This window comes from Xiphophorus hellerii, chromosome 19 (assembly GCF_003331165.1).
Source record: "Xiphophorus hellerii strain 12219 chromosome 19, Xiphophorus_hellerii-4.1, whole genome shotgun sequence".
Classification (NCBI taxonomy): domain Eukaryota; kingdom Metazoa; phylum Chordata; class Actinopteri; order Cyprinodontiformes; family Poeciliidae; genus Xiphophorus; species Xiphophorus hellerii.
This window is the reverse complement of record NC_045690.1, coordinates 23,460,876-23,485,089: the sequence shown is the minus strand read 5'-3', so window position 1 is coordinate 23,485,089 and position 24,214 is coordinate 23,460,876. Positions and strand designations below refer to the sequence as shown.

Genomic DNA, 24,214 nt, shown 5'->3' with positions numbered 1-24,214 from the left:
TGGTGGAACTACAGCAAGAGTGAGTTCCAGACACGTGTGGTTTAGACCTCGCTACGTTTCAAGTGACTCTGATTAGATTGGGATCCGTAAAAACTGAGGACCTATGTGGGAGATCACATTAGGACATATCATCATTTCTCTGTTTTGTTTTTTTTTTGTTTTATTAAAGCCAATGGGTTTCTAGCAAGCCTGTGGAAGCCTTAGGTAGCGCCTTGCACCGGGGCTTTTCTTTATCCCGCTGCTAGATGTAGCATTTTAGATGTTGAGGATTCTGGCAGGACTCAGGAAGCCTTAGGTAGCGCCTTGCACCGGAGTTTTCTTCATCTTTGTGTCTTCCTCTCATCTTCCCCATGTTTCAGGGTGAAATAGCGGTTCTTCCCCACGCGGTGCTCTCCGATATAGTAAATTATTCTATTCTGTTCCTCCACTAATCCACTCTCCAAGGTTTTAATCTTTCAGGTTTTAGCTGCTCATCGCTGGATCCTTTCGTCGTCGTCCATGTGGTTCCTGTCCTTCTGGACCCCTTGTTTTTCACACTGCTTGTAAGTTTTTCCACATTCACATGATACTGCTTGCCTCCTGCTGGTGGTGGGGAACATAGGCTTTACTAAATAAAAATAGAAATAGAAGTTATTAGTAATTTACAAAGTGCTCAACCACATAGAGTTAAAATTTACATTAAGTAAGGAATGCTTGCCTGACAATACGTTGTATCAGAAACCAAATTAAAGCATCAGGACAATAAGAAATTAGAAGACAAAGGAGAACATAGACATAATTTATGATTGAAGGATTTAATTATGAGCTTTTATTCAGAGAGACACTAGAGAACAGGATCAGAGGAAAGGAAATGGAGAGCATGTGGAGTAAAGTTTTATGTAGATAAACTATTAATCTCATGAAACAAATTGTTTATATGGCCAATAGCATGTTCATGTGTTACAACACAGAAAAATCACAAAAGAAGAATAGATATTAAAAAAATACCCGACCCAAGTTCAGACTTCTCAGATTTCTGATTCTCTGATCATCCCAGGTTGGATCTCCTCCGCCTGTAATCCTCCACCTTCAGCACCACCAGTCAGGTGGAGGAAGATAAGAGAACCCAGTTGACAAAAAAAGTAAGAAAACTTATTTTTATTTTAAATATGGATGAAATTGAGCTCAAATTTCAAAATTGTTCTTCCTTCTGTCCACCTATATTCTATTTGTTAACCCTGTTGTCTTTTCTCTGGATTTCATTTCTACATCAACTCATGTCACATGACATGAGTTGACCAACAATTAAAGCAGAAGACCAGCGCCGCCTGTAATCCTCCACCTTCAACACCACCAGTCAGGTGGAGGAAGATAAGAGAACCCAGTTGACAAAAAAAGTAAGAACATTTACTTTTACACAACAAAAAATGTTCAACACACAGAACGTCGAGGTCAATATTCAAATCTATTTCCTATTTCCTGCTGTACTTTCTCCTCACTGACATTTTTGTTTTGTGTGTTTGTGTTTTTTTACTGAGTCTTTTCATAACAGCAGAGCTTTGTGTTGATGGAAGGAGGATCAGGAATAGAGCAGAGGACCTGCTGATTTACTGGTTCTAGTAGATTTTATAAATGGTGAGGTCATGATTATGACTTGATCAGAACGTCTGATTCAGTCATCTGTTAGATTCAGATTCTGCAGATCAATAATGTCTGATCGTCCCAGGTTGGATCTCCTCCGCCTGTAATCCTCCACCTTCAGCACCACCAGTCAGGTGGAGGAAGATAAGAGAACCCAGTTGACAAAAAAAGTAAGAACTTTTATATCTACGCAACATGACTAATCATTTCAAATATAGCTGCAGAGAGCTGAGCTGAAAGTTAGAAGCTGTCTGCTGTTCATGCATATTTTCCTCCTTAACTTTATCTTCTCTCTTTATTTAATTTCTCTGTGAACTCATGTGATGACTGGAGTTGACCAACAATTAAAGCAGAAGAAGACCTGCTCCACCTGCTGATCTACTGGTTGTAACAGCTTGTGGGAAAGGTGAGGACATGATGATGACTTTGATCAGAAAGTCTCTTCCAATAATCCGTGATTTAGACAGAGATTAAGGAATGTGTGTCTGATCATGTGATGATTCGCCAGCATCACTGGACCAATCAGGCGAGAGAAGACAGAGAGGACTGAGGACTAAAACGAAAATACTCTGCCTGCCAAAAAAGGCAGACGATCCAGTGGCCCCAGGTTTACACACCATCTGCTGGTACTAAATACATTTTTTACAACCTTAACTTTTCAGCCATTCTATAGTTGAGATTATTTTCTTAATTATTCAAGAATTGAAACCTTGGTTTTCCTTCCTGTTAGATCATATAAGCAAAAAAATAAACAAATTTTAACGTGCAAAAAGTTTATTTACAGTGAGCAACGCTAAAACACTTTTATACATACAGTGCAGTAAACAATTCTCATTAAATTCCCCCCCGTTGTGACAGGTTTGAGGCAGACTGACCGCTGGGGAGATGGACCTCACCTGGCACCATTACTCTGGATGTAACAGGTAGGTGAGCAGAAACTGAAGCTGCTGAGACATCTCAGAAAAGTTTCAGCATTTAATGACGTGCGTTGGACTCTGCGTTTCTCAGATTTGTTCTTCTGTTTCCTCAGCTCGACTCTCCTGTCCATTAAAACATCAATGACTCGAGAAGCGGACAGCGAGGTTTCTGGTGCCTGGCTGGAGACGAGATTCTGATTATTCAAGAGCCAAAACAAAACGTCAGAATAAATAGTTAGAAGGCAGATTTGTTTTCTATTTGTTATTGTTTTCATTATTAATGCTCCATAACACAAAATTCATCAGTGCTGTAACTCTTGAGTTGAATAAAATGTTCTTCTTTCAATCTGTTATTTCTGGAGTCTTTTTATTTGAACCATAATCATTTTTGGAAACGTTATATATTAAAGGAACGCCCACATTTTTAATAGAACTTCATAACTGATCAAAGCACAAACTGGAGAACAGGTTTAAAAGAAATGTTTTTTTTAGTGTGAATTCATTTGTAGTTACATAAATACAAAATTCACATCTTAAAAACAAACACAAGCCAGTCACACTGAAGAAGTTTCCAGATGTTGACCTTCGACCCTTAGCTTCAACTGATTCACTGAAGGGTTGGGTAGAAATGTTACCCAGAGAACGCTCTTTTTCCTCATGGACTCATAACCAATGAAACAAACTGGAAGAACTGGAAGCTGAACCAGTTGGTGGATCAAGTCGGTCAACTCCAAGTAGCCAACACCGATCGCCTTTGAAGCTTCACAGCTCTGACTCTGACTTATGAAAACCTTTCCTCCAGTTTGAGCCGAGACTGTGGAAGGTTTATTTTTACGGCCTGCTGCTTCTTCAGTTGCTGTGAACCAGAGTGACAAACAGGAGGAGTGAGCAGAGAGAGACGGCGCCAGTCAGGACGGCTTTCACCAGCAACACCGTCCAGCTGCCCGGCATGAAGACATGAGACGGACATTACCGGCAAAATAATCTATTACAATAAGAGTTTGGCTGAAATATTTTTGCAACGACTGAGAAATATGAAAAAAAACAAAACAAAAAACAACCAGACTTAATCATAAAATGATTAAGTCTGGTTCTTTGTTGACCGCTACACAGTGGTCAACAAAGAACCAAGACAGAAGCTACAAACCTTTAAGTCACCATGCCGAGTTATGAAACAAAAAGAAAAGCCATAAAGCCATGCAGAACATGAATCTTTTTGATTTTAGTCTTATTTTCTCCAGTTTTCCTAAACGATGAACCTAACAGTTAACATTTGATGATGATGATGTATTTGTTTCCCAACCATTTGAAACGCTGACATTTTCATACGTCCACTTCACATTTTAAGTGCTGCTTTGCATTTATCTGTTACATAAAATTCCAGTAAAATGCAAAAAAAAAAAAAAGTTTGCGATTGTTGCAAGACAAAATGTGAAAATGACTGAATGCTTTTGCAAAAGCACTGCAACCAGAACGATTGGTTTGGGTGAATTTAGGGACCACCAAGAAATAACGCAACGTTTTCTCCTCTTGCATATTTATTAAAATCCTTTGTTTTTACATAGGGTTGCATACAATCTCTTAAGAGTACAGCGGAAGGAAAGTTTAACGTGGAGAACAAAACCAACACAGTATAACCACTCTGTATTCATGTTAAAACTCACTGCAGCTCTCGGCCATCAGCCCAAGAAACCAACAAGAAAAGCGAGCAAATGCCTTCAGTTCGTAGCATTGTGTGTGCAAAACAGGGAGAGTCAGGTCCCAGGGCCCATTTTCCAGCAGCTTCCTTACGTTGCAGGCCACAGAAAAATCTAGGAATTTCCGGTTGCCTTCTATCTTCCGTCAGGGCTGCCGTGCATTTCCGGTGTGTAAGTTAGAAGAACAATCATGACCCACAGATGCAGCACCGCCTGAAGAAAAAACACAACAAAACAAAAACTGATTAAACACTTTGAATGTATTGTCAGACGATAAACTATCCCATGTGGTAAAAACCAACAATGTTGTTGTTTTGAGACCATTTTCAACTAATATGGACAGGCGATATGTCCAGGGTCAGCAGCCCTCATGACCCAACTATAGGGATAATTCATGATAATTAATGGATGGATAAATGTGCTCTTAATGTCATGTTTTATTACTTTTGTTTGAGATAGATTGGGTGTAAGGATAGATAAATACATCTCCATAATGTTTCCTTATTGTTGCTTATTCTAGATTGTTTGTTACTAATATAATTTTAAATAAAGATTTAATAAAGATTTGAAAATAAAAAAGTGACTTACCACGTGACAGACATACAACGTGACATATCACGTTTTGTAGCCATTTCTTTACTATTTAATTTGTATTTTTAATGTTGAAAGTCTTCTTGGGTGTTTTAAAAGGCGTTGGCAAATAAAATACGTTATTATTAGTATAATTATTATAACACGGTCGGTACAGGAAATAGTGTCACTAGCGCCCCCTTCATTTCCGGAATGAAATAGTCACATTTCCATATAAGGTATGAGTACTCTGTTGTAACTTAATATTTTGTTTGGCAAAATTCTTTATTCATAAACAAAGAGTGCTGAGATCATCCCCAGTTTTTAACATCTTCTTATCTGAATTCCAGTTATATTTGAAATCCTTGAAATGTATTGAACCGTATGAATCCCTGGCTGAAATATTAATGGAATTGCCCACTGATGTATATTAATCCTAATACATGAATCCCCCTTTGCCTTTTTTTTCTTCTTACTATTACTTATTGTAATACTAATTTTCTATTATCAATATTACTCTGTATTCCATTTTAAATATGCCTCTTCTATATGTGCCTTATACAGAATTCCACTACTGTAATTGCCTTATTTGTTTCTGATTAATTTGTTTAAAAAAAAAAAAAAAGTGTTCATGTAACGTTATGGTGACGTACCGTATGTGTCGGTGACACCTGGCAGACATTTCTGTGTTTGTACTGTTATGTACTTTGTATCTCAATAAAGATCCATTAAAAAAAAAAAAAAAAAAGGTGTACTTGGGTGTACTTGCCCTCACCTGGTAGACATCATGTTTTCCTTCCGGTTCACACCTCGCTGTTTGCTGGCGCTGCACGCCAGCCGCGTACTAATGCGCTCTTGAATGATGCGCTTAACGACGCACTAATCGCTGATCGATCCTTCTTGTGGTAAGAAGCTTCTCACACCCTTAATGTCTGTTAGCCTAGCCTTAGCTAAAAAAAAGTTGGTTTCACAATGGGAAAAAAACGATTCATTAAATTGTGCATATTTTTCAAATCAAGCAAAAAGAACTGAATAACTTTTGATTCGTTGTTATTAATTTTGCCGTAGAAAACCCCCAACAAAGCTCCTATTTGCTGTTTGTCCATGGACAAACTCCTCAACAGTCACCTGGCAAAAAAGTGGGAAGGAGGCTCTGTGGGAGGAGAGCAAAGCGCTTACTGGCGAGTCAAAGCATCTGAATTTATTAGGTCTCTATATGGCGATTAACATAAATCATTAAAAAAATTTTATTTTCCATTCATCCATTTCTATCTAAGGGGAACACACTCACACCTAGGGATAATTTGCAGTGACCAATGAACTCTTACCTTGTTGTCATGTTTTTGGAATGTGGGAGGAAACCGGAGTACCCGGAGGAAACCCACGCATGCACAGGGAGAACATGCAAACTCCATGCAGAAAGGCTGGGAAGCGAACCCACAACCTTCCGACTGCAAGGCAACAACCTTACGGACTGAGCCACTGTGCAGCCCGCTATAGAATGGCGCTACTATTAATATATCTCTTAGCAATTTGACGTCACCGCCGTTCTCGACTGACTACATCCGGGGTCTTTCGTCGCCGGGTCATCATCATCCGGGCCTTTTCACGTCACTTCCGTTGAAAACAACACCACGTGCGTTGCCCATGAACGCAGTAGCTGTCACTTCCAGTGGGATTAAAAGCAGCATTTATTTGACGTATAAATGCAGACTGGTTGAAGCTAGTTTGAACCAAAAAAGTCAAGCTTCGGAGAAGGTAGGGGTTGAGTTTGTAGCGGCTATTTTGCTGGCCAAACGGAACCACCGGTCAAGGAAACCGGTGTCGCTTGAATTAGCTCATGTCCTCAAATCTCCAAACACGTTCAACGTTCACCTTTGAAGGGTTTTGTGAAAATAGCTCATGCTAGCAAACGCTTTGCACCTCGTTATGCTCCTGAAGTAATTTGTGAAATGCAATTAAATAACATTACATTGTAAGAAACTGAGACTTGGAAGCTAACGTTAACTTGAGGCAGCAAACGCTGACTGCAAACCCGGCCGCTTCATCTGCTCAGTGACGTGTTGGTGGTGGCTCACACCGTCGCTAACGTATTCCGTCACACACTTTATTTCTCTTTTCTTTTCTCTTCCATTCACTGAAATTGATGAGAAATGATTTGTGTTGTGCACAATCCACAATCTGTTTTGTTGTTTTCTTCTCCCCTGACTCCCCGTGTGAATTTTCTCACGGCGCCTCAGAGTCTCAACCGAGTTTGAGAGAAACGGGAGACTTGAGGGCTCAAGGTGAGCTTATACCTGCTGCCCCCCAACACACACACACACACACACACACACACACACACACACCCACACATACGGGTTTTGGTGGATTAGAGGGACACTTTTTTCAAACCAGTTTTTTGCAACACTAAACAGTCACCCCTTTCCACTTGTGCTAGGAAGACCTACTAAGTTGTCAAAAATCTTGTTTGAGTTACACAACATAGATCTCACTTGAAAATTTAGATACACACATCAGAACTCAAAATACAAGAACCTGACGCAATGCTGTATTAAAAGGACAAACGATAATGAGGTGCTTGGCTCCGCCCATGACACCAACAGTAATTGTCAGGGCCAACTTTATTTATCAGGACCACGGCATACACAAACATGAAATGTATTTGTATTAAGTCCAAACATGGAATTATGGAATATAACTACACAGAAAGTGGACTGCATTTACAGCACCTTCTGCTCTAAGAACTAGAGCAACAATTCTATTTGTGAACATAAAGAAAAATCTGTGAATGCCAAAATTAAATGAATTACAGGTCTATTGTTAAATCAAAAAGATAAAACAAATTGTGTGAACAAGATGAACTTACTCATAGTATCAGTAGAAATACTGGATTAATTTATTGAAAGTACTTTCAATGTTACACCCTGATTTCTCACAAAATCTCTTATGTTTTGGATATCACAACTAGCTAGAGCAGGATCCTCAGCCTTTTTGCATTGCTGGCATTCTATCATAGTGGCCAGTTGTCCTTTCTTGATGTGTTCACCAAAGTGCCTCATGACCACAGCAACCTCTACGGGAGACCATGGATGCTTTTTTGCTCTCCTAGCACTTTCCAGAGATGCTAGAAAAAAAGACAAATAATTCATTATTAAAAACCAACTACAATTGTTAATTTTTCTTTGTTATAAATTATGTAATGCCTGTTTATTCCCCTTTTCAAATGAGCATTCATAAAGAACTTACAGTAGTGGGACAAGCTACAGAAATGAGCATGTAGGTTGCACAGATTAAAATTAATTTCTGCAAATGCCAAACAGCTTATACTGCTGTTAACACTTGGTATGGTTGCTTGGTATGTATGACTGATTATTTGACTGAATTCTGGAAAAACAAATATTTTTCATAATCTAAAATTGCATTTGTTTGACAAACAGGCCTCAGCAGCTGGTGAAGAACCATCCAAAGCCAAAAGACTTGTTCTTCCTTCTCATGCTGGTTCCTAGTCTTTTTTCCAGTGAAAGAGATCCCACTCAGGACCATCTCACTGATTCCACCAAAATACATTTCTGTACAGGTGCAGCATCAGCAAAGGCCCATTGATTGATATCTCTGATTTCCTTAAACCAGAGATTAACCAAATTTAACATCTTAAATTTGGTGAATATCTTAAAATTAACCAAATTTAAAGATATATTCAAATTACTTTGCTTATTACAGTTTTGTGGTGCTTTGCTACTTTGAAAAAATATAACTATGTGAATGTATTTCAGATTAAGATTGGCATAGAGAAAGTAGTATAAACAGTCCCATTACTCATCACTAAATTAGATTTTCTAGCATCTGAACATTGACTATGTGAAAGTTTATCATTTTAATACAAGGTACAGTTTTATATGGTATGTGCATGGTAATTTAAGCCAGATGACATATTTTAATCATGTCTGCTCAAAATATTATGCATAAAGAAGAAAATGGTCACCCTATTGCCTTTCAGTGGTGTGGATCATTACTTTTGACCATGCTTCAGTTGTGCTTTTGAGCTTAAGTAGATTGGTGTTTCTTGATTTGTGTAGGTGTGGTGATTTACCAGAATTTTTATTTGTGTTCATTTTTCTGCGGGGCTCTATGTCCTTCCGTTTTAGTTTTCTGTTGAGTTCTTTCCCCTTACCATCTCTGTGTTTACTTTGTGCTGAAAAGAAGAACATATAAAAAAATAATGGTCTGGATGAGCATTTATTTGTTGTAGGTAGGTTCCTTAAACTGTGAAGTCCAAAACACTCCTTTATGGGGTTAATCAACTGAAAAGTAAAGAACACTCGCTTAATGTACAGTAAGTCTGTTCCCAATGTAGAAAACAGTCCTCACTATTCCAGCACATTACATGTTGAATATTACACAGGACCTGTGTGTCTGTGCACTTCTACATGTAACTTTCATTCTTTTGTACTTGCAATTTCAAAACTCAGTCCTCCTGATATCACCACCTTACATGATGACTATTACACAAGACCTGTGCGTTTGAACAGTAGTTAATATAATTTCAATGACTTCATTTTAGAAAATAAGTTGGTCGTTGGAGACCAATAGTACCTCTGGAGGGTTGGTTAAACAGGATCTGCATGCATCCACGTCACCAGCCTGATATAGTTCATTTTTGAAAATCTGAAATGTAAAGACCACTCACTAATTGTGAGTTTGTTCCCAATGTAGAAAACAGTCCTCCTTATTCCGGGACCTTACATTTGAGTATTACACAGGACCTGTGTGTATGGGCGTTTCTACATGTCACTTTCATTCTTATGTACTTGTAATTTCAAACCTCTGTCCTCCCTTTTTAGGCAGCTTACATATCAAGTATTACACAAGACCTATGTGTTTGAACAGCACTTAATATCGTTTCAATTACTTTATTTTAGAAAATAAGTTGGTCGTTGGAGACCAAAATTACCTCTGCAGGGTTGGTTGAACAGGTTCTGCATGCATCCACCTCACCAGCCTGACACAGCTCATCTTTGGAAATCTGAAAAGTAAAGAACACTCACTGAATGTGAGTTTGTTCCCAATGTAGAAAACAGTCCTCACTATTCCAACACATTACATGTTGAGTATTACACAGGACCTCTGTGTATGGGTGTTTTCACATGTAACTTTTATTCTTATGTACTTGTAATTTCAAACCTCTGTCCTCCCTTTTTAGGCAACTTACATATCAAGTATTACACAAGACCTATGGGTTTGCACAGCACTTAATATTGTTTCAATGACTTTATTTTAGAAAATAAGTTGGTTGTTGGAGACCAAAATTACCTCTGGAGGGTTGGTTGAACAGGATCTGTACGCATCCACATGACCAGCCTGGCACGGTTCTTCTATGGAAATCTGAAATGTAAAGAACACTTGCTGAATGTGAGTTTGTTCCCAATGTAGAAAACAGTCCTCCTTATTCAGCCACATTACATGTTGAGTATTACACAGGACCTCTGTGTATGGGCGTTTCTACATGTCACTTTCATTCTTCTGTACTTGTAATTTCAAACCTCAGTCCTCCTTATTCTGGCACCTTACATGATGAGTATTACACAGGACCTGTGTGTATGGGCGTTTCTACATGTAACATTCATTCTTTTGTACTTGTAATTTCAAACCTCAGTCCTCCCTTTTTATGCAGCTTACATATCAAATACTAGACAACACCTGTGTGTTTGAACAGTACTTAATATCCTTTCAATGACTTAATTTTAGAAAATAAGTTGGTTGTTGGACACCAAAATTACCTCTGGAGGGTTGGTTGAACAGGATCCGCATGCATCCACATCACCAGCCTGACACATTTCATCTTTGGAAATCTGAAATGTAAAGAACACTCACTGAATATGAGTTTGTTCCCAATGTAGAAAACAGTCCTCCTTATTCCAGCACATTACATGTTGAGTATTACACAGGACCTGTGTGTATGGGCGCTTCTACATTTAACTTTCTGTCTTTTGTACTTGTAATTTCGAAACTAAGTCCTCCTTATTCTGGTACCTTACATGTTGAGTATTACACAGGACCTGTGTGTATGGGCGCTTCTACATGTAACATTCATTCTTTTGTACTTGTAATTTCAAACCTCAGTCCTCCCTTTTTATGCAGCTTACATATCAAATACTAGACAACACCTGTGTGTTTGAACAGTACTTAATATCCTTTCAATGACTTAATTTTAGAAAATAAGTTGGTTGTTGGACACCAAAATTACCTCTGGAGGGTTGGTTGAACAGGATCCGCATGCATCCACATCACCAGCCTGACACATTTCATCTTTGGAAATCTGAAATGTAAAGAACACTCACTGAATATGAGTTTGTTCCCAATGTAGAAAACAGTCCTCCTTATTCTGGTACCTTACATGTTGAGTATTACACAGGACCTGTGTGTATGGGCGCTTCTAAATGCAACTTTCAATTCTTCTGTACTTGTAATTTCAAACCTCAGTCCTCCCGTTTTATGCAGCTTACATGTGAAGTATTACACTAGTCCTGTGTGTTTGAAGAGTACTAAATATCATTTCAATGACTTTATTTTAGAAAATATGTTGGTCGTTTCAGACCAAAATTACCTGTGGAGGGTTAGTTGAACAGGATCCGCATGCGTCCACGTCAACAGCCTGACACAGTTCATCTTTGGAAATCTGAAATGAAGGGATGTACACTGAATGAGTCCATACTTCTAAACCTACTACTGAATGAACCTGTCCAGCTGATTGTTAACCAGAACCTTTGTGTATTGACACTGCAAAATATATCTCCTGCTATAAAATGTTCATAAATATAAGGTTAGAATAAATTAATTTACATATGACAGTTTCTAGCATTTTGGATAGCACTGAACCAAGTTGAAATAGTGGTCTGATTAAGTCTTTCTCCAAAATCTGTTTTATTTAGGCACTGCTAATCACTTCTTGTTTTCAACTATAATGAAACTCTGTACTACAACATGACATATCCTTCAAAAATGTCTTCAATGCTAGTAGAATGACTTGTGATAGAATTTTCACTCTTATCAGTACCTTTCTTCTCCATGGCCAGTCAGAATCACCATAATTATAAGTGATTTCTTCCCCTGGACCAATATCTTTGAGTGCAAATAAACAGAGATGAGGTCTTCCATCCACCCTTGTAACTTTCATTTTGCTGTTTGGGTTCATCTCTTCATCATTTACCAGCCTCCCCAATGATCCATCCTCTCTGGCAGCATCAACACTAAAATATTAAGTAAGCAATAAGAATAATTATACCATGCAAGGGAAAGGATTTTGCATGTTTGCATGTCGGAAGAATATTCCTCCACCAACTAAAACTACTTTTACTGATGAAGCTGAAAATGTTTACATCACTTTGTTTAAATATAAAATAAAAAACAACCTTAAAACAGTCACATACCAAAGCTGTTGTCCATTGAACTTGAAATCAAACATAAAAGCCTCGAGTGCATCATGGTAAATTTTCAATCGGTTTTCTTGTTCCTTTCTACTTATGACTTCCCCTCTGTACTCAATAAGAATCTCCTTTTTGAAAGCACCGGCAACTGAACACACCCCGACCTGTAGGTAAACATAATGAGTAAAGTAGAATAAACTTTAAACAATGCAGATCTTTCAAACAGTAGCAAATGAGATTAACATTTTTTCAAAATCACTTAATTGATCTAATTTGATGTCTTTCTGTGATTACATAAACATTTGTTTGTCAACTGAGTGGTGCTTCTAAATGTCACTCATTCTTTTGTACTTGTAATTTCAAAACTCAGTCCTCCTTTACATATATATATATATATATATATATATATATATATATATATGTTAATAATGTGCGGTATAAAAATAGTTTAAATGTCAAAACGCAAGATTAAAGAAAAAAGCAATCCTTCAATAAACTCTGGAATCATGTGCATAATAAAGTCACAACTCACCTTTAAATGAATTAATGTATTTTACATCAAATCCCTCTTTATCTTCACCTAAGGATCAATAATAACTGGCATCATGTTTGGGATTTCTTTTTGCTCTCTGAGACCTTGTTGCTGACATCTCCTGCAAAGATCAGAGTAATGTGCTGTTGAGTAACAACGTGACACTGTACACCAGGGGTGTCAAACTCCAGGCATCGAGGGCCAGTGTACTGCAACTTTTAGATGTTCCTCTGGTCCAAAATACCTGAATTATATGACTGAATTAGCTTCTAAGTGCAGTCAAGTTGATGGCCTGCTGATAACCACCCCATTTGATCCAGCTGTGTGGCATCACAGACACATCTAAAAGTTGCTGGACACAAGCCCTCAAGAACTTGAGTTTGACACCTCTGCTGTACACAATATGATTTGATGTTATTGTATGAGAAAATGCTGTATTGAAGTACACAGTATTACATAATTGACTTTCTATTGACAGGTTCTCAATACCTTCAAATATTAAAACATTATCTTAATACTAATGATTATTACCTAGATAATTTGTGCCCGTGAAAGAATATCACTCACTGATACACAGAAAATGACCAAATACAGTTTTGTCTAATTCTGGAGTGAGTCACCTTCCCTTTAAACTCTGGTACGCTGACTAAGATGGTTGGTAATAACTAGCTAAACTGCAGCAAATCAGATGCTTTGGTGTATCCAAACATCAAGTAACCTACAACATTCTTCAGAATTACAATGTTACATGCAATGGAAATTTCGTTGAATTCTGTTCAATGACAATAAATGCTATCTATCTATCTTACATATCGTAAGAGATTCTGTATGAGTCTTACCTCTTCCTCCAAGCAAAAGAAGTTCTATTAGCACTAATTGCTTGCACCTGGTCTTGACGGACTGTACCACATTGATAGAGGAGGAGGGGTACAACAAAAGGAGAAATCCATTTTGTTTTGGAAGCATACAAGGTTTGATTTTTTTTTCAGGAACAAGAAAATTAATTTATTTGAGTAATATTTTGTAACTTTCCTTCAATATTTCAAAGTTAAATAGTTTATCATACATTTTTATTTAATTAGGAGGCAGCAGTCAGATGGTATCTCCCACCAGCAATGTTTCATCATTTAAAAGGAAAGTCACTTCTTTTAATCATTTCTGTTCAATCAATTAATCAAGTTTACTTGTATAGCACATTTCAGCAGCAGTGCAGTTCAGTTTATATCATAAAAACAAAAACTGTTGTCTAATGACAGACACAACACCAGCAGAAAAAGGTTGTCTGTTGTACCTGCCTACAGACAAATTAGACTACCTAATCTGCATGTAGGCAGAGTAGCAACATTGAGATAATGACAAAATATCAATTTTTAAAGTTTTGTGCCAACAGTAACATAAGTAATCATATTTTTGGCACTTTAAATATTATTTAAATAAATGCTTTTTATTTTTATATTTGTAATTCTGTATTACTCCATGAATAGTTATCCCTTCTTTCAAATTCAAAAATACTTTATTGATCCTAAAAGGGAAATTAAATTAAAAAAAGCTTGGGTCCTCTACCACAGGCCTTGGAGTCTGAGTGATCTTCACGGTATATTAGCAGTTCCCAAGGGTGTGCTTCTCTGCATCAAGCGTTCCGATTTATTTCTAGGTATTTGTTTGAGCCACTCTTCCAGTTTAGGGGTTATCACCCTGAGGGTTTCAGTGACCACAGGCACTACTGTTGCCATCACCTTCCTCACTCTTTTAACCTCCTATCATGCATGGCATGCATTATTAATTCGTCTTCGATATTTGGGCTGATTGGGACCTAATGATTCCAAAAACAAAGAATTATCTTTCTACATGATATGTGGACATCATTTTTTTTTTCAGAAAAATATTTATTCATTTTAAATCACCATGTTTAGCACCATGGTAAATCTCTACAGTTGCTAACTTTTGTAAACTTACACCACGACAATAAACACTGAACATCTTGGGTCTAGCCTGTAATGTGTTATAATTTTCCACCACCACTAAGTCATAAAATAATGACCTAACATGTGGACACCAGACCCCATGTAGAGCAAAATTTAGTATTGTGGACTAGACAGCCCAAAATAAGTCATCCACTTATATGGAAAAAATTTTTCTCAGGTTCCGGGAGGATGATGCTTTTTATGAGCCTTTGGTATTTCTCTAGTTTTTTCTGTTCCTTCTGATAATTTGGGATAGCTTTATCATTACAACTGCTTTGCTCTGCTGCTCAGTGATCACCATGTCCAGTTGGTTTACTTTTCCCATTTGTCTTTCTGTATCTGGAAGTCCCACACGATCTTAGTTTGTTCATTTTCTACCACCATATGTGGCATTTCCGATTTTATCGAGGTGTGTTCAAGGTTACATTCCCTTCAGATGTTTCTTTACACTATTCCGGGTACTTGGTTGTGGCATTCCATGTATTCTTTTCATGCTACCATCTTACATCCTGGATTTAGATACTAGATTGTCTCAGGGGACTCTGCATACCATGCACCCAAGATCTTGCTTGGTATTATAGAGGGCCGCTATTGCTCTGGTGCTAGGCACCTGCTTATGTGCCACCATGAATACTACCTCTGTGCTGTGTTTCAGTCTAAGTCTTTCTGTCCATTGGTAGTATTGTTTACTCTTTGTTGTAAAACACCCTGTTGTTATGGTTGTGCATCATAACAAATAGCAAAGTATGAAAAATATTTCCAAAAATCAGTCCAAATACACAGTATCCAAAACAAGAAGGAACTGTCCAAACAAAAGCTATTTTTCCGTCAGAAAGGCAGGAATGAAAGTTTAAAAGTAAAATTATCAATGAAAGAACAGAACTACTCCAATGTGCTACAACCTGAGCAGCACAATTTTCCATGCATCATCAGCAGCTTTTGTATTCTTATATCAGTGGACTGAATTTCCTCCCTTTTCCATCTTATCATCCCAGCAGGCTATATGATAACTGTGAATGCATAGCTGTTGATTGTCTGGACCTTGTTTCTCTCATTGGACTTGCCTTACTTATTGTAGGTACAGTGGCTTGCATAAGTGTCCATAGCCCTTGAACCTTTCTATTTTGTCACATTACAACCGCAAACATATTTTTACAGAATTCTATGGGAAAGACAAACACAAAGTGGTATACATTTGTGAAGTAGAGACAAAACTATACATGATTCAAAACATTTTTTACAAATGAAAGCTGAAAAGTGCAGTGTGCAAAAGTGTTCAGCCCCCTTTCCCTAAGTGCAACCAATTGCCTTCAGAAGTTGCCTGATGACTACTAATGACTAAATAGAGTCCACCTGTGTGTAATCTCATCTTAGTAAAAATTCAACTCCTCTATGACTGCCTCAAAGGTTGGTTAAGAGAATATTTGAGAGCAAACAGCATCATCAAGTCCAAGGAACACACCGGACAGGTCAGGGATAAAGTTGTGGAGAAGCTTAAAGCAGGCTTAGGCTATAAACATGTTTTCCAAGCTTTGAAATTTGTGGAACAGAGTACTGTTCCACAAATAATCTGGAAATGGAAAGAGCATGGCACAGCTGTGAACCTACCAAGACAAGGCCATCCACCTAAACGTACAGGCTGAATAAGAAGAGCACTGATCAGAGATGCAACCAAGAGGTCCATGGTGGCTCTGGACCAAATGCAGAGATATCCACACCTCAGATGGGGGAATCTGTTCACAGTACAACTATTAGTCATGCACTGCACAAATGTGGTTTTCTGGAAGAGTGGCAATAAAAAAGCCATTATATAAAGAAAACCATAAGAAGTCCCATTTGCAGTTCGCCAGAAGCCATGTTGCGATACAGCAAAAATGATAAGACAAGACCAAAATTGAACTTTTTGGCAAAAATACGAAGCACTATTTGTGGCGGAGAACGGACACTGTACATCACTCTGAACACACCTTCCCCACTAACAAACATGGTGGTGGCAGCATCATGCTCTGGGGGTGCTTCTTTTCTTCAGGGACAGGAAAGATTGTAAGATGGATTGAGCCAAATACAGGGCAATCTTGGAAGAAAACCTGCTGGAGTCTGCAAAAGACTTGAGGCTGTGGTGGAGGTTCACCTTCCAGCAGGACAATGACCCTAAACATAAAGCCAGATCTACAATGGAATGGTTTAAATCAAAACATATTTATGTGTTAGAATGGCAAAGTCAAAGTCTAGACATAAATTCTGCTTCAAAATGCTTGGTTTTGGGGATGCAGAGCAGACCAGAATCAACTAAATGTTATTAGTGGAGTGCAAAAATAGTTTGGTGAAAAAATGGCTGTCTTATGGTTCATATTTCTTTTAATCCATGCACTTATTTCACACATTTATTAACCATAATGTTTTAAATAAACAATATTTGATCAAAATATATATTAATTTCTGTATATTTTTAGGTGCCACATACATTCCAAGGTTGGACAAAAGGTTGGGTTTGTCATGATTTGGGTGGTGAGGCAGAGGCAGCAGACCCAGGGTAAGATGAATAAGATGGTTTAATAATGAAAGAAGTCCAGAAGTCCAAAAACATACAAAGTCCAGGCAGCACAAAGGAGCAGATGCAGAAGCTCGCAGATAGTGACAACAGGTACTGGACAAACACGACAAAGACCCGACGAGGAACAAAGAACATAGGTGGGGTTAAATACACAGAGGGTAATCAAGGAGACAAGAAACACCTGGGAACAATCAAGGGGAGACAGGACAACACGGAGACTCAGAGAGACAGAAACTAAAAATAAACACAGCTAAGGAACAGATCCTGACCTTTATAAAATATTCACTCTTATAGCACAAAGTAATCATATTGCCAACTCATCCCCAGTGTAAATAGCGACACATGAATTAGAAGGACAGTGTAATCATTAGCAGGACCTTCCGGCAGACAACCAATCAGAATAAGACCTTGTGTGAATATTTATGAGGTATTGCTATTACACAAACCTGCCACAGGGGGCACTGTGGTGATACACAGATTATACACAAAATCAGGTTTATGTGTATTAAGCGGACATCTCTTTTTTTTTGCATTTTTGGGGTTTATGGACCAATAGAAACCTTTCTACGTTTTTAGATTTTTGTCAGAATTAGCAGGACACCGCTCCTGTCCTGTTAATTCAAAATGTCCTTCTAGTGTTGTGTGTATTCTGACAAAATGTCCTGCTAAATCACATATACCAACACACACACACACACACACACACACACACACACACCGCTTCCCATGTAGCGTCAGGCCCGCGCTGCTTTGCCCTGAGTGTGTAGGAGTTGCAGCAGTGTGTTGTTGCAGCTTTGTTGCTGCGGTTGCATGGCTGTGTGACGTGCCGCTCTACTAACGCTGCATGCTAGCTGAAGATTCAAAGTCTGCTTTAATTCTGCTGAAATGTCTCCGGTTTCTGTTGAGATTCTCCAAAAATATTCCTTTACATGATCTATGAAAAACCCAGAAAGCGGTGGAGGTTTTTAGTAAAAACTATTTTAAAATGTCAAATTTTGGTAATTTAAAAGAAAAATGGATATGAAAAGTAGAAATGTTGTTTTTTTTTTTTTGCTTGTTTCTTCTCTGGTTTGTAAAGCCAGAGAAGAAGAAACGACCAGAATTTCTTTGTGTTATTTACTAAATAAATAGATTTAAATGTTAAGTCAATAATTACTGGGGTTTCAAATCAAAATGACACAAAAGACAAACAAAATAGATTTATTTCAAATAAAACTAATATACATTAGAATACTGAAGTTACAAAAAGATTTTATACTGTTATGTAAAATACATGTTTTGAAGGAATCCCTTTGATCTTATAAATTAGTAAGAAGACGTGGAGCTTCTGCTACATGAGGAAACATGGAAAGAGCTAATCAGAAATAAAAATAGATTTAAAAAGTTTGACTGCTTTAAAGTCAGTCAATATTTTTTTATTGATTATTGAGGAATGTTATAAGTAGTTTAGTTATTTAAAATTGTCATTTCCTCTCAGAAATAAGTTTTTAATCTCCAATTGTCAGGTATGAAGATGTTTATGTTAGTGATGGGTAAATGAGGCGTCATGTATCGTTTTGACCCAAAGCAAAACTGTATTGATACCGCGTCAATACTGTGTCACTGAATACTGACACCTGCTGGACATTAAAAATCCCTACAGGCAACGCAGTTCACAGACTGATTTGATGACCTAGTCTATACAATAAGATTTAAGTCATTTAATTTCATCGTATATTATATATTGTATGATGTCATATCTTCAGTTAAAATCAAAATATATTTGATATTCTTCGATACAGTCAATAAGTAATGTGAACATGAACCAAGTGATGAAAATGAAAGTGATCGTGTTTGGAATGAGGATGCTTGTGGACTGGGGGTTTTTTTGTTGGTGTTTTTTCCCACAAATTTTCATTTAAAAAAAAAAAAAAAAGTTTTTCTAAAATTTAGAAATTTAGTCTGTTCCGTTTTTTTGACACAACTTCTCCTGCTGTAGAAAAAATGAAGTAAACAAAACATTTATATGAAATAATTGATAAAAAGCATTTGAGTAATTTGTAGACTGGCTGTATACCTGAGTTTATCCAGGTGTATCTGTGACTTCATTCTGATGCCCTATGCCTCAGCATTGAGGAGGTGAATTTATTTAAATAAAACAGATTTTAGTGACACTGTATATTGTTCACATAACTTACATTTTGTCTTTTAAATTTTGTACGCAGATCTTTATGGATGTGTTTTGCTGGAAATGTCTTTTTTGTATTTATTTATAGCGGGATTGTCTTTATTTCCCTTTTTTCTGCCTAAAGATTTTTATTTATGGAGGGTAATTTAAGAATAAAATTATGAAATGTATAATTTCAAAGGAGAAACATGCAAAACTTAACCTGCAGAACATAATATGAAAGTAAACTAAGAGTCGGTTTCAGCTGAATTTGGATTCAGATAGATCGAGTAGAAACTGAAAAGAACCGGATGAAACAACTACGAAGTGAGAACCAATACCTTATTTTCTGACGTAAGATTAAAATGGCCCCATACTACGAAGCCTTTCGTTTGCCTTGAGGCTCCATAGTTGACGCTGTACCGTAAAAGGTCAAGAATTATTTTGGCAAATGCATCCCGTTGACAGATTGGCTTCCATATATAAACAGTTTGGCGCACCAGTGTCATTTGGAAACAGTTCCTGTATCGGTCACGTGACTTGCTGAAAACGATACGCGCACCGACGCTGATTTTGGTCTATGAGCTTGACACATGCGCCGACGCATCGGTGTTACCGGACCCATCGCTAGTTTATGTTTCAAACATCTTATCGACAGTTAAAGAACTTTTTTAAAATTTATTTATGTACAGTGAATCAAATCTTAATGTTGCAGTGATATTCTGGGTTTTTCAGAGATGGCTTCAGTCTGTTTTACTTTCTTTTACTTCCCCTTTCTCAGTTTGGAAGTCACAGACAAAATGTAGTAAAAGTAACGAGAGAGTAAATATGGTAATAGATTATTTACAACTGTTTTTTATTATTAAAACAAGATTTAACTTTACCGTTAAACTGGAATAAAAGAAAAGTTGGTTTCACAAGCAAAAAATAAAAAAAGCTGTAATGACTGTTGACTCCATTTTGTCTAGTTAAAGGCTCCACAGCTTTGTGCTGCAACCTAAATGTGACATAAAGATAAACTGAGCTCAGAGCGGCTCAGGTCACAGTAAGAAAAACTTCAGCTTTATTAGACTTTATAGTTTCATTCACTGCCGCCCCTAAAAGAAACAAAAAGTCACTTCTGTGAAAGATTTGTTGCAAACAATCCCAGCAGGATTTTAAATTATTCTTAGCCAATCTAAGCGAAGCTCTCCTCCGTGTCTTTCTCCCCACAGTCGCCATGTACCTGGGGATCAGAAAGGGGAAATTAAAGACGGTAAGCCCCGCTCCCTCAGATTCACTTGGAATATGAGAACCACCAGCTCCATGGAGCCCTGCGACATCATGAGGGAGATCCGCAAGGTGCTCGACGCCAACAACTGCGACTACGAACAGCAAGAGAGTTTCCTGCTCCTCTGCGTCCATGGCGACGGGCGGGCCGAGAACCTGGTCCAGTGGGAGATGGAGGTCTGCAAGCTCCCCCGTCTCTCCCTGAACGGCGTCCGCTTCAAAAGGATATCCGGGTCGTCCATCGCTTTCAAGAACATTGCTTCCAAAATAGCCAACGACTTAAAACTATGAACAAAAGGACTTAAAAGATAAGTAAATAAAAATCTAAATCAAATCTGTATTCAGAGGTATTTAAGCTGTACAATGACAGACTCAAAACAAAAGAATGTCTGAGCAACATCAGGTGTGTGCACCCCGGCCACACACCAGTATTACACCTGTTATATATCTGGGATCATAGAAAGTTACATGGCTTATTAAAAGAATCAGATTACAGCAGCAACTTCCAATAGTTTGCTTTCAATATAAGTGATTTCCCCCACTTAAAATGAAAAAAACCAGAACATTGCTGTTCATGACATGCATAGTTTGTTATATATAAGAGTCCTGCTTTGGCCAATATTTTTCTTCTCTTTCACTGCTATAAGTTATAGTAATCTTTCTTAACTTTTCTTATTAATATTGTCAGTTTGTTTTTGTATTCCTTGTATTTCATTTCCCTAGGTTTAGTTGGAAATTTGACAAAATCTCCATCCATCCATCTTCTTACACCCTTGTCCCTACTGGGGTCAGGAGGTGCTGGTGCCTTTGTCCAGCTAACGTTCCAGGCGAGAGGCGGGTTCACCCTGGACAGGTTTGCCAGAACCCACACATGCACATGGAGAACATGCAAACTCCATGCAGAAAGACCCCGGGCCGGGAATCGAACTTTTCTTCTTGCTGCAAGGCAACAATTTCTACCAACTGCGCCACAAAATCTTTATATAACTTATTTTGCTTCTTGCAGGATTTTAACAATCTTGTGATCATCCAGGGTTTTACATTTATATTTTTATTTTTGCAAGATGCTAAAATTGGGCAATTCTTGTCATATAATGATTTATAAATCTATAAGAATGTTTCATATGTCACATTCACATCCTTCACATAAACCCCACTCCGGTTTGACATGCTTGATGTCATGTTAGACATAACATGCAGTAAACTTTTAACAGTAAAGTTAAAAGTTTTTTTTACTTCACTGTGATGAACCATAAATATAGGCGAATGATCACTTATATCACGTATTAGGACCCCACTGCACATAACCTTTCCAATTTTGTTTTTAAAAAATTACCACAGTTGCACTAGTGCTAGTAATTCTGGCTGGTTGAGAAATCACTGGATATAAACTTCTACTGAACATGGCATCTGCAAAATCTGAGTCATTTTGTGTTGTCCTTGTTTTAATAAATCAATATTGAAATCTCCACATATTAACCAAGTTTTCCTATCATTTAATCCATTCAGGAGATTTTCACATCTATTTCTAACAGAGCCTGGCATTAATTATACAAGCTACAATGTTACTTATTTTTCTCCATCTCAGTTTCAACAGTAACTTTCCATCATGTCATCCAAAGCAAATAACATACATTTAATTTTTCACATCTCAAGGAACAACTAACATACAGCAACACCCCCACCTTTGTTCTTCACTCCATTTGTATGAAAGAGATTATACCCCTCCAACTCGAAATCTAAAGATTAGTCATTTAACAAGGTCACAGATAATGTTATTACTTGAAAGTGACATAAATAATTTCAAATATTCACTAATATTGTCAACCTTTGTATGAAGACTTCAACAATTAAAAATGAATAAGTGAAAACAATATCAGAGTCCAAAGCTGTTTATTTGTATAATATTTACAATTGTTAGTTGCATGTAATACATTACTGTCTGGATCAATGTTATTTTCATAATCATATGTTTTTAGTTTGGTACCGTCATTTTTCAAACTTGATTCAGTCTAATTGTACTGACAAGACAGAAATCCAGAACGAGGTCTTCTCATGTTTTGTTTTGTTTTGTTCTCAAGGAGAACACACGGCGTCACGAGGAAAAACCTGAGAACAGGGAAGCAACAAGAGTGATTATTACAAAGAGTTCTTCTCGGATAAAGCTCAGAGATCACACTCAGGAGGTTCTCAGAGTACCATTACTGGCTAACACTCAGGCGAAGAAGTGCAGACCGTCCGCTCCTCTTAAGCCTCAGGATGATTGGATAATAAAACACAGGTGCGCTTGAGCCACCTGTGCCGCCCTTCCAGGAAAACAGCCTCTGGTGCCATCTGGTGGATGAAGGGAGGAGCCACAGACCAACAGGGAGAACAGAAAAAAAAACCCACAAAAGGGAACAAAAGCCCAACAGTCTTGTTGGGCTTTTGTTCCCAACAGCGCTTTGCTCCTGTTGGGAGCGCTTTGCTCCTCCCACAGAGCCTCCTTCCTACTATTAATATATCTCTTAGCATTTTGACGTCACCGCCGTTCTCGACTGACTACGTTAGCAACCGGGTTCCCATGGGCACCGTGTTGGTGACCCCTGTTTTGGATCAATAAAGTATTTTTGAATTGAATTTTGAATTTTTCTTCCAAACCATGCTTTACGACAGAGAGAAGTTTTCCCCATTTGAAGGTCCGAAACTGACATAGTTAATAATGAAAGCAGAAATATAATGTCACATCAGTCGTGTAAGTTTTAAAAATGTCATTGTGAACTTAGACTGGTTGGCCAGTAGGTGGCAGCATACGAAGTGATGAACAAGACAACGCGATACTTGCATTACCTGCATTATTTGTAGTCCGATTTCTCTGACGCACCAGTGCGTGCGTTCGTCAATGAATGTCATGGAAACGACGTTAGCGTCCTCAAGCCTATAAATGACGCTGACCTTCTGAGTTCTTTCCCCTTTGCGACGGGACTTTTGAGAGAGACGCCTGAAGGAGCCTTTACAGCCTCGGAAGGTTTGAGCTTGTTGAAAAGTCTGCTGTGCAAAACTTGTTAAAGAAGCGCTTGCTGAAATACGCACTTGCTGAAGAAGCCCGTGGATAAGAAACCTGCGAAAGACGGTTCCTGGCCAGGAGAAGCACCAACAGGGAGACCAGCTGGAAGGTTAAAATTGCTCTTTTATTTTTTAATAAACGAAAGCAAGTTATTACTAAGACATTAGTGACTTGTTTAGTTTATTTTGTGTGTGTGTGTGTTTTAAAGAAATACTGACTGCTGTAGAAAAAAAAGACTAGTAGCATTCTTTGCTAGCATAGATCGTTCTTAACTAATGAGGTTTTTTCTGAACTGAATTTCGCTGGAAATGTCAGGAATGTTAAACTGTGGTGTAGTGATTTAATAAATATATGTATTTTACTTAATTATAGTCAAACCAGTTAAATTAACGTTAAATTTCTGGAAAATTAGCATGGGTTTTGACCGTTATTTTTTGAAAAATGCCATGATAAACACTCAGTTTCCATGGAT

At 37.8% G+C, this 24,214-nt stretch overlaps 1 protein-coding gene and 1 long non-coding RNA gene across 3 annotated transcripts; both read left to right on the top strand.

Annotated features, from left to right (window-relative positions):
- The first annotated feature begins 1,912 nt into the window (after window positions 1-1,912).
- LOC116709310 (uncharacterized) lies at window positions 1,913-2,883 on the top strand. 2 transcript variants are annotated; one of them, XR_004336843.1, is made up of 4 exons: window positions 1,913-2,026; window positions 2,129-2,246; window positions 2,479-2,543; window positions 2,651-2,883. It is a non-coding gene; the product is annotated as an uncharacterized LOC116709310 (long non-coding RNA). The 2 variants fall into 2 exon arrangements; XR_004336844.1 differs by having other exon boundaries at window positions 2,479-2,547.
- Window positions 2,884-7,044: 4,161 nt separating this feature from the next.
- Window positions 7,045-21,013, top strand: LOC116709309 (MAP/microtubule affinity-regulating kinase 3-like). Its single transcript, XM_032547748.1, has 2 exons — window positions 7,045-7,089; window positions 20,642-21,013. Exon 2 carries the CDS (start codon window positions 20,715-20,717, stop codon window positions 20,985-20,987), a length of 273 nt encoding a protein of 90 aa, XP_032403639.1. The 5' UTR covers window positions 7,045-7,089; window positions 20,642-20,714; the 3' UTR covers window positions 20,988-21,013.
- Window positions 21,014-24,214: the final 3,201 nt, after the last annotated feature.

Bases quoted from the DNA above. Each gene is read 5' to 3' on its own strand.
- LOC116709309 (XM_032547748.1), top strand. From the start codon at position 20,715: ATGAGAACCACCAGCTCCATGGAGCCCTGCGACATCATGAGGGAGATC.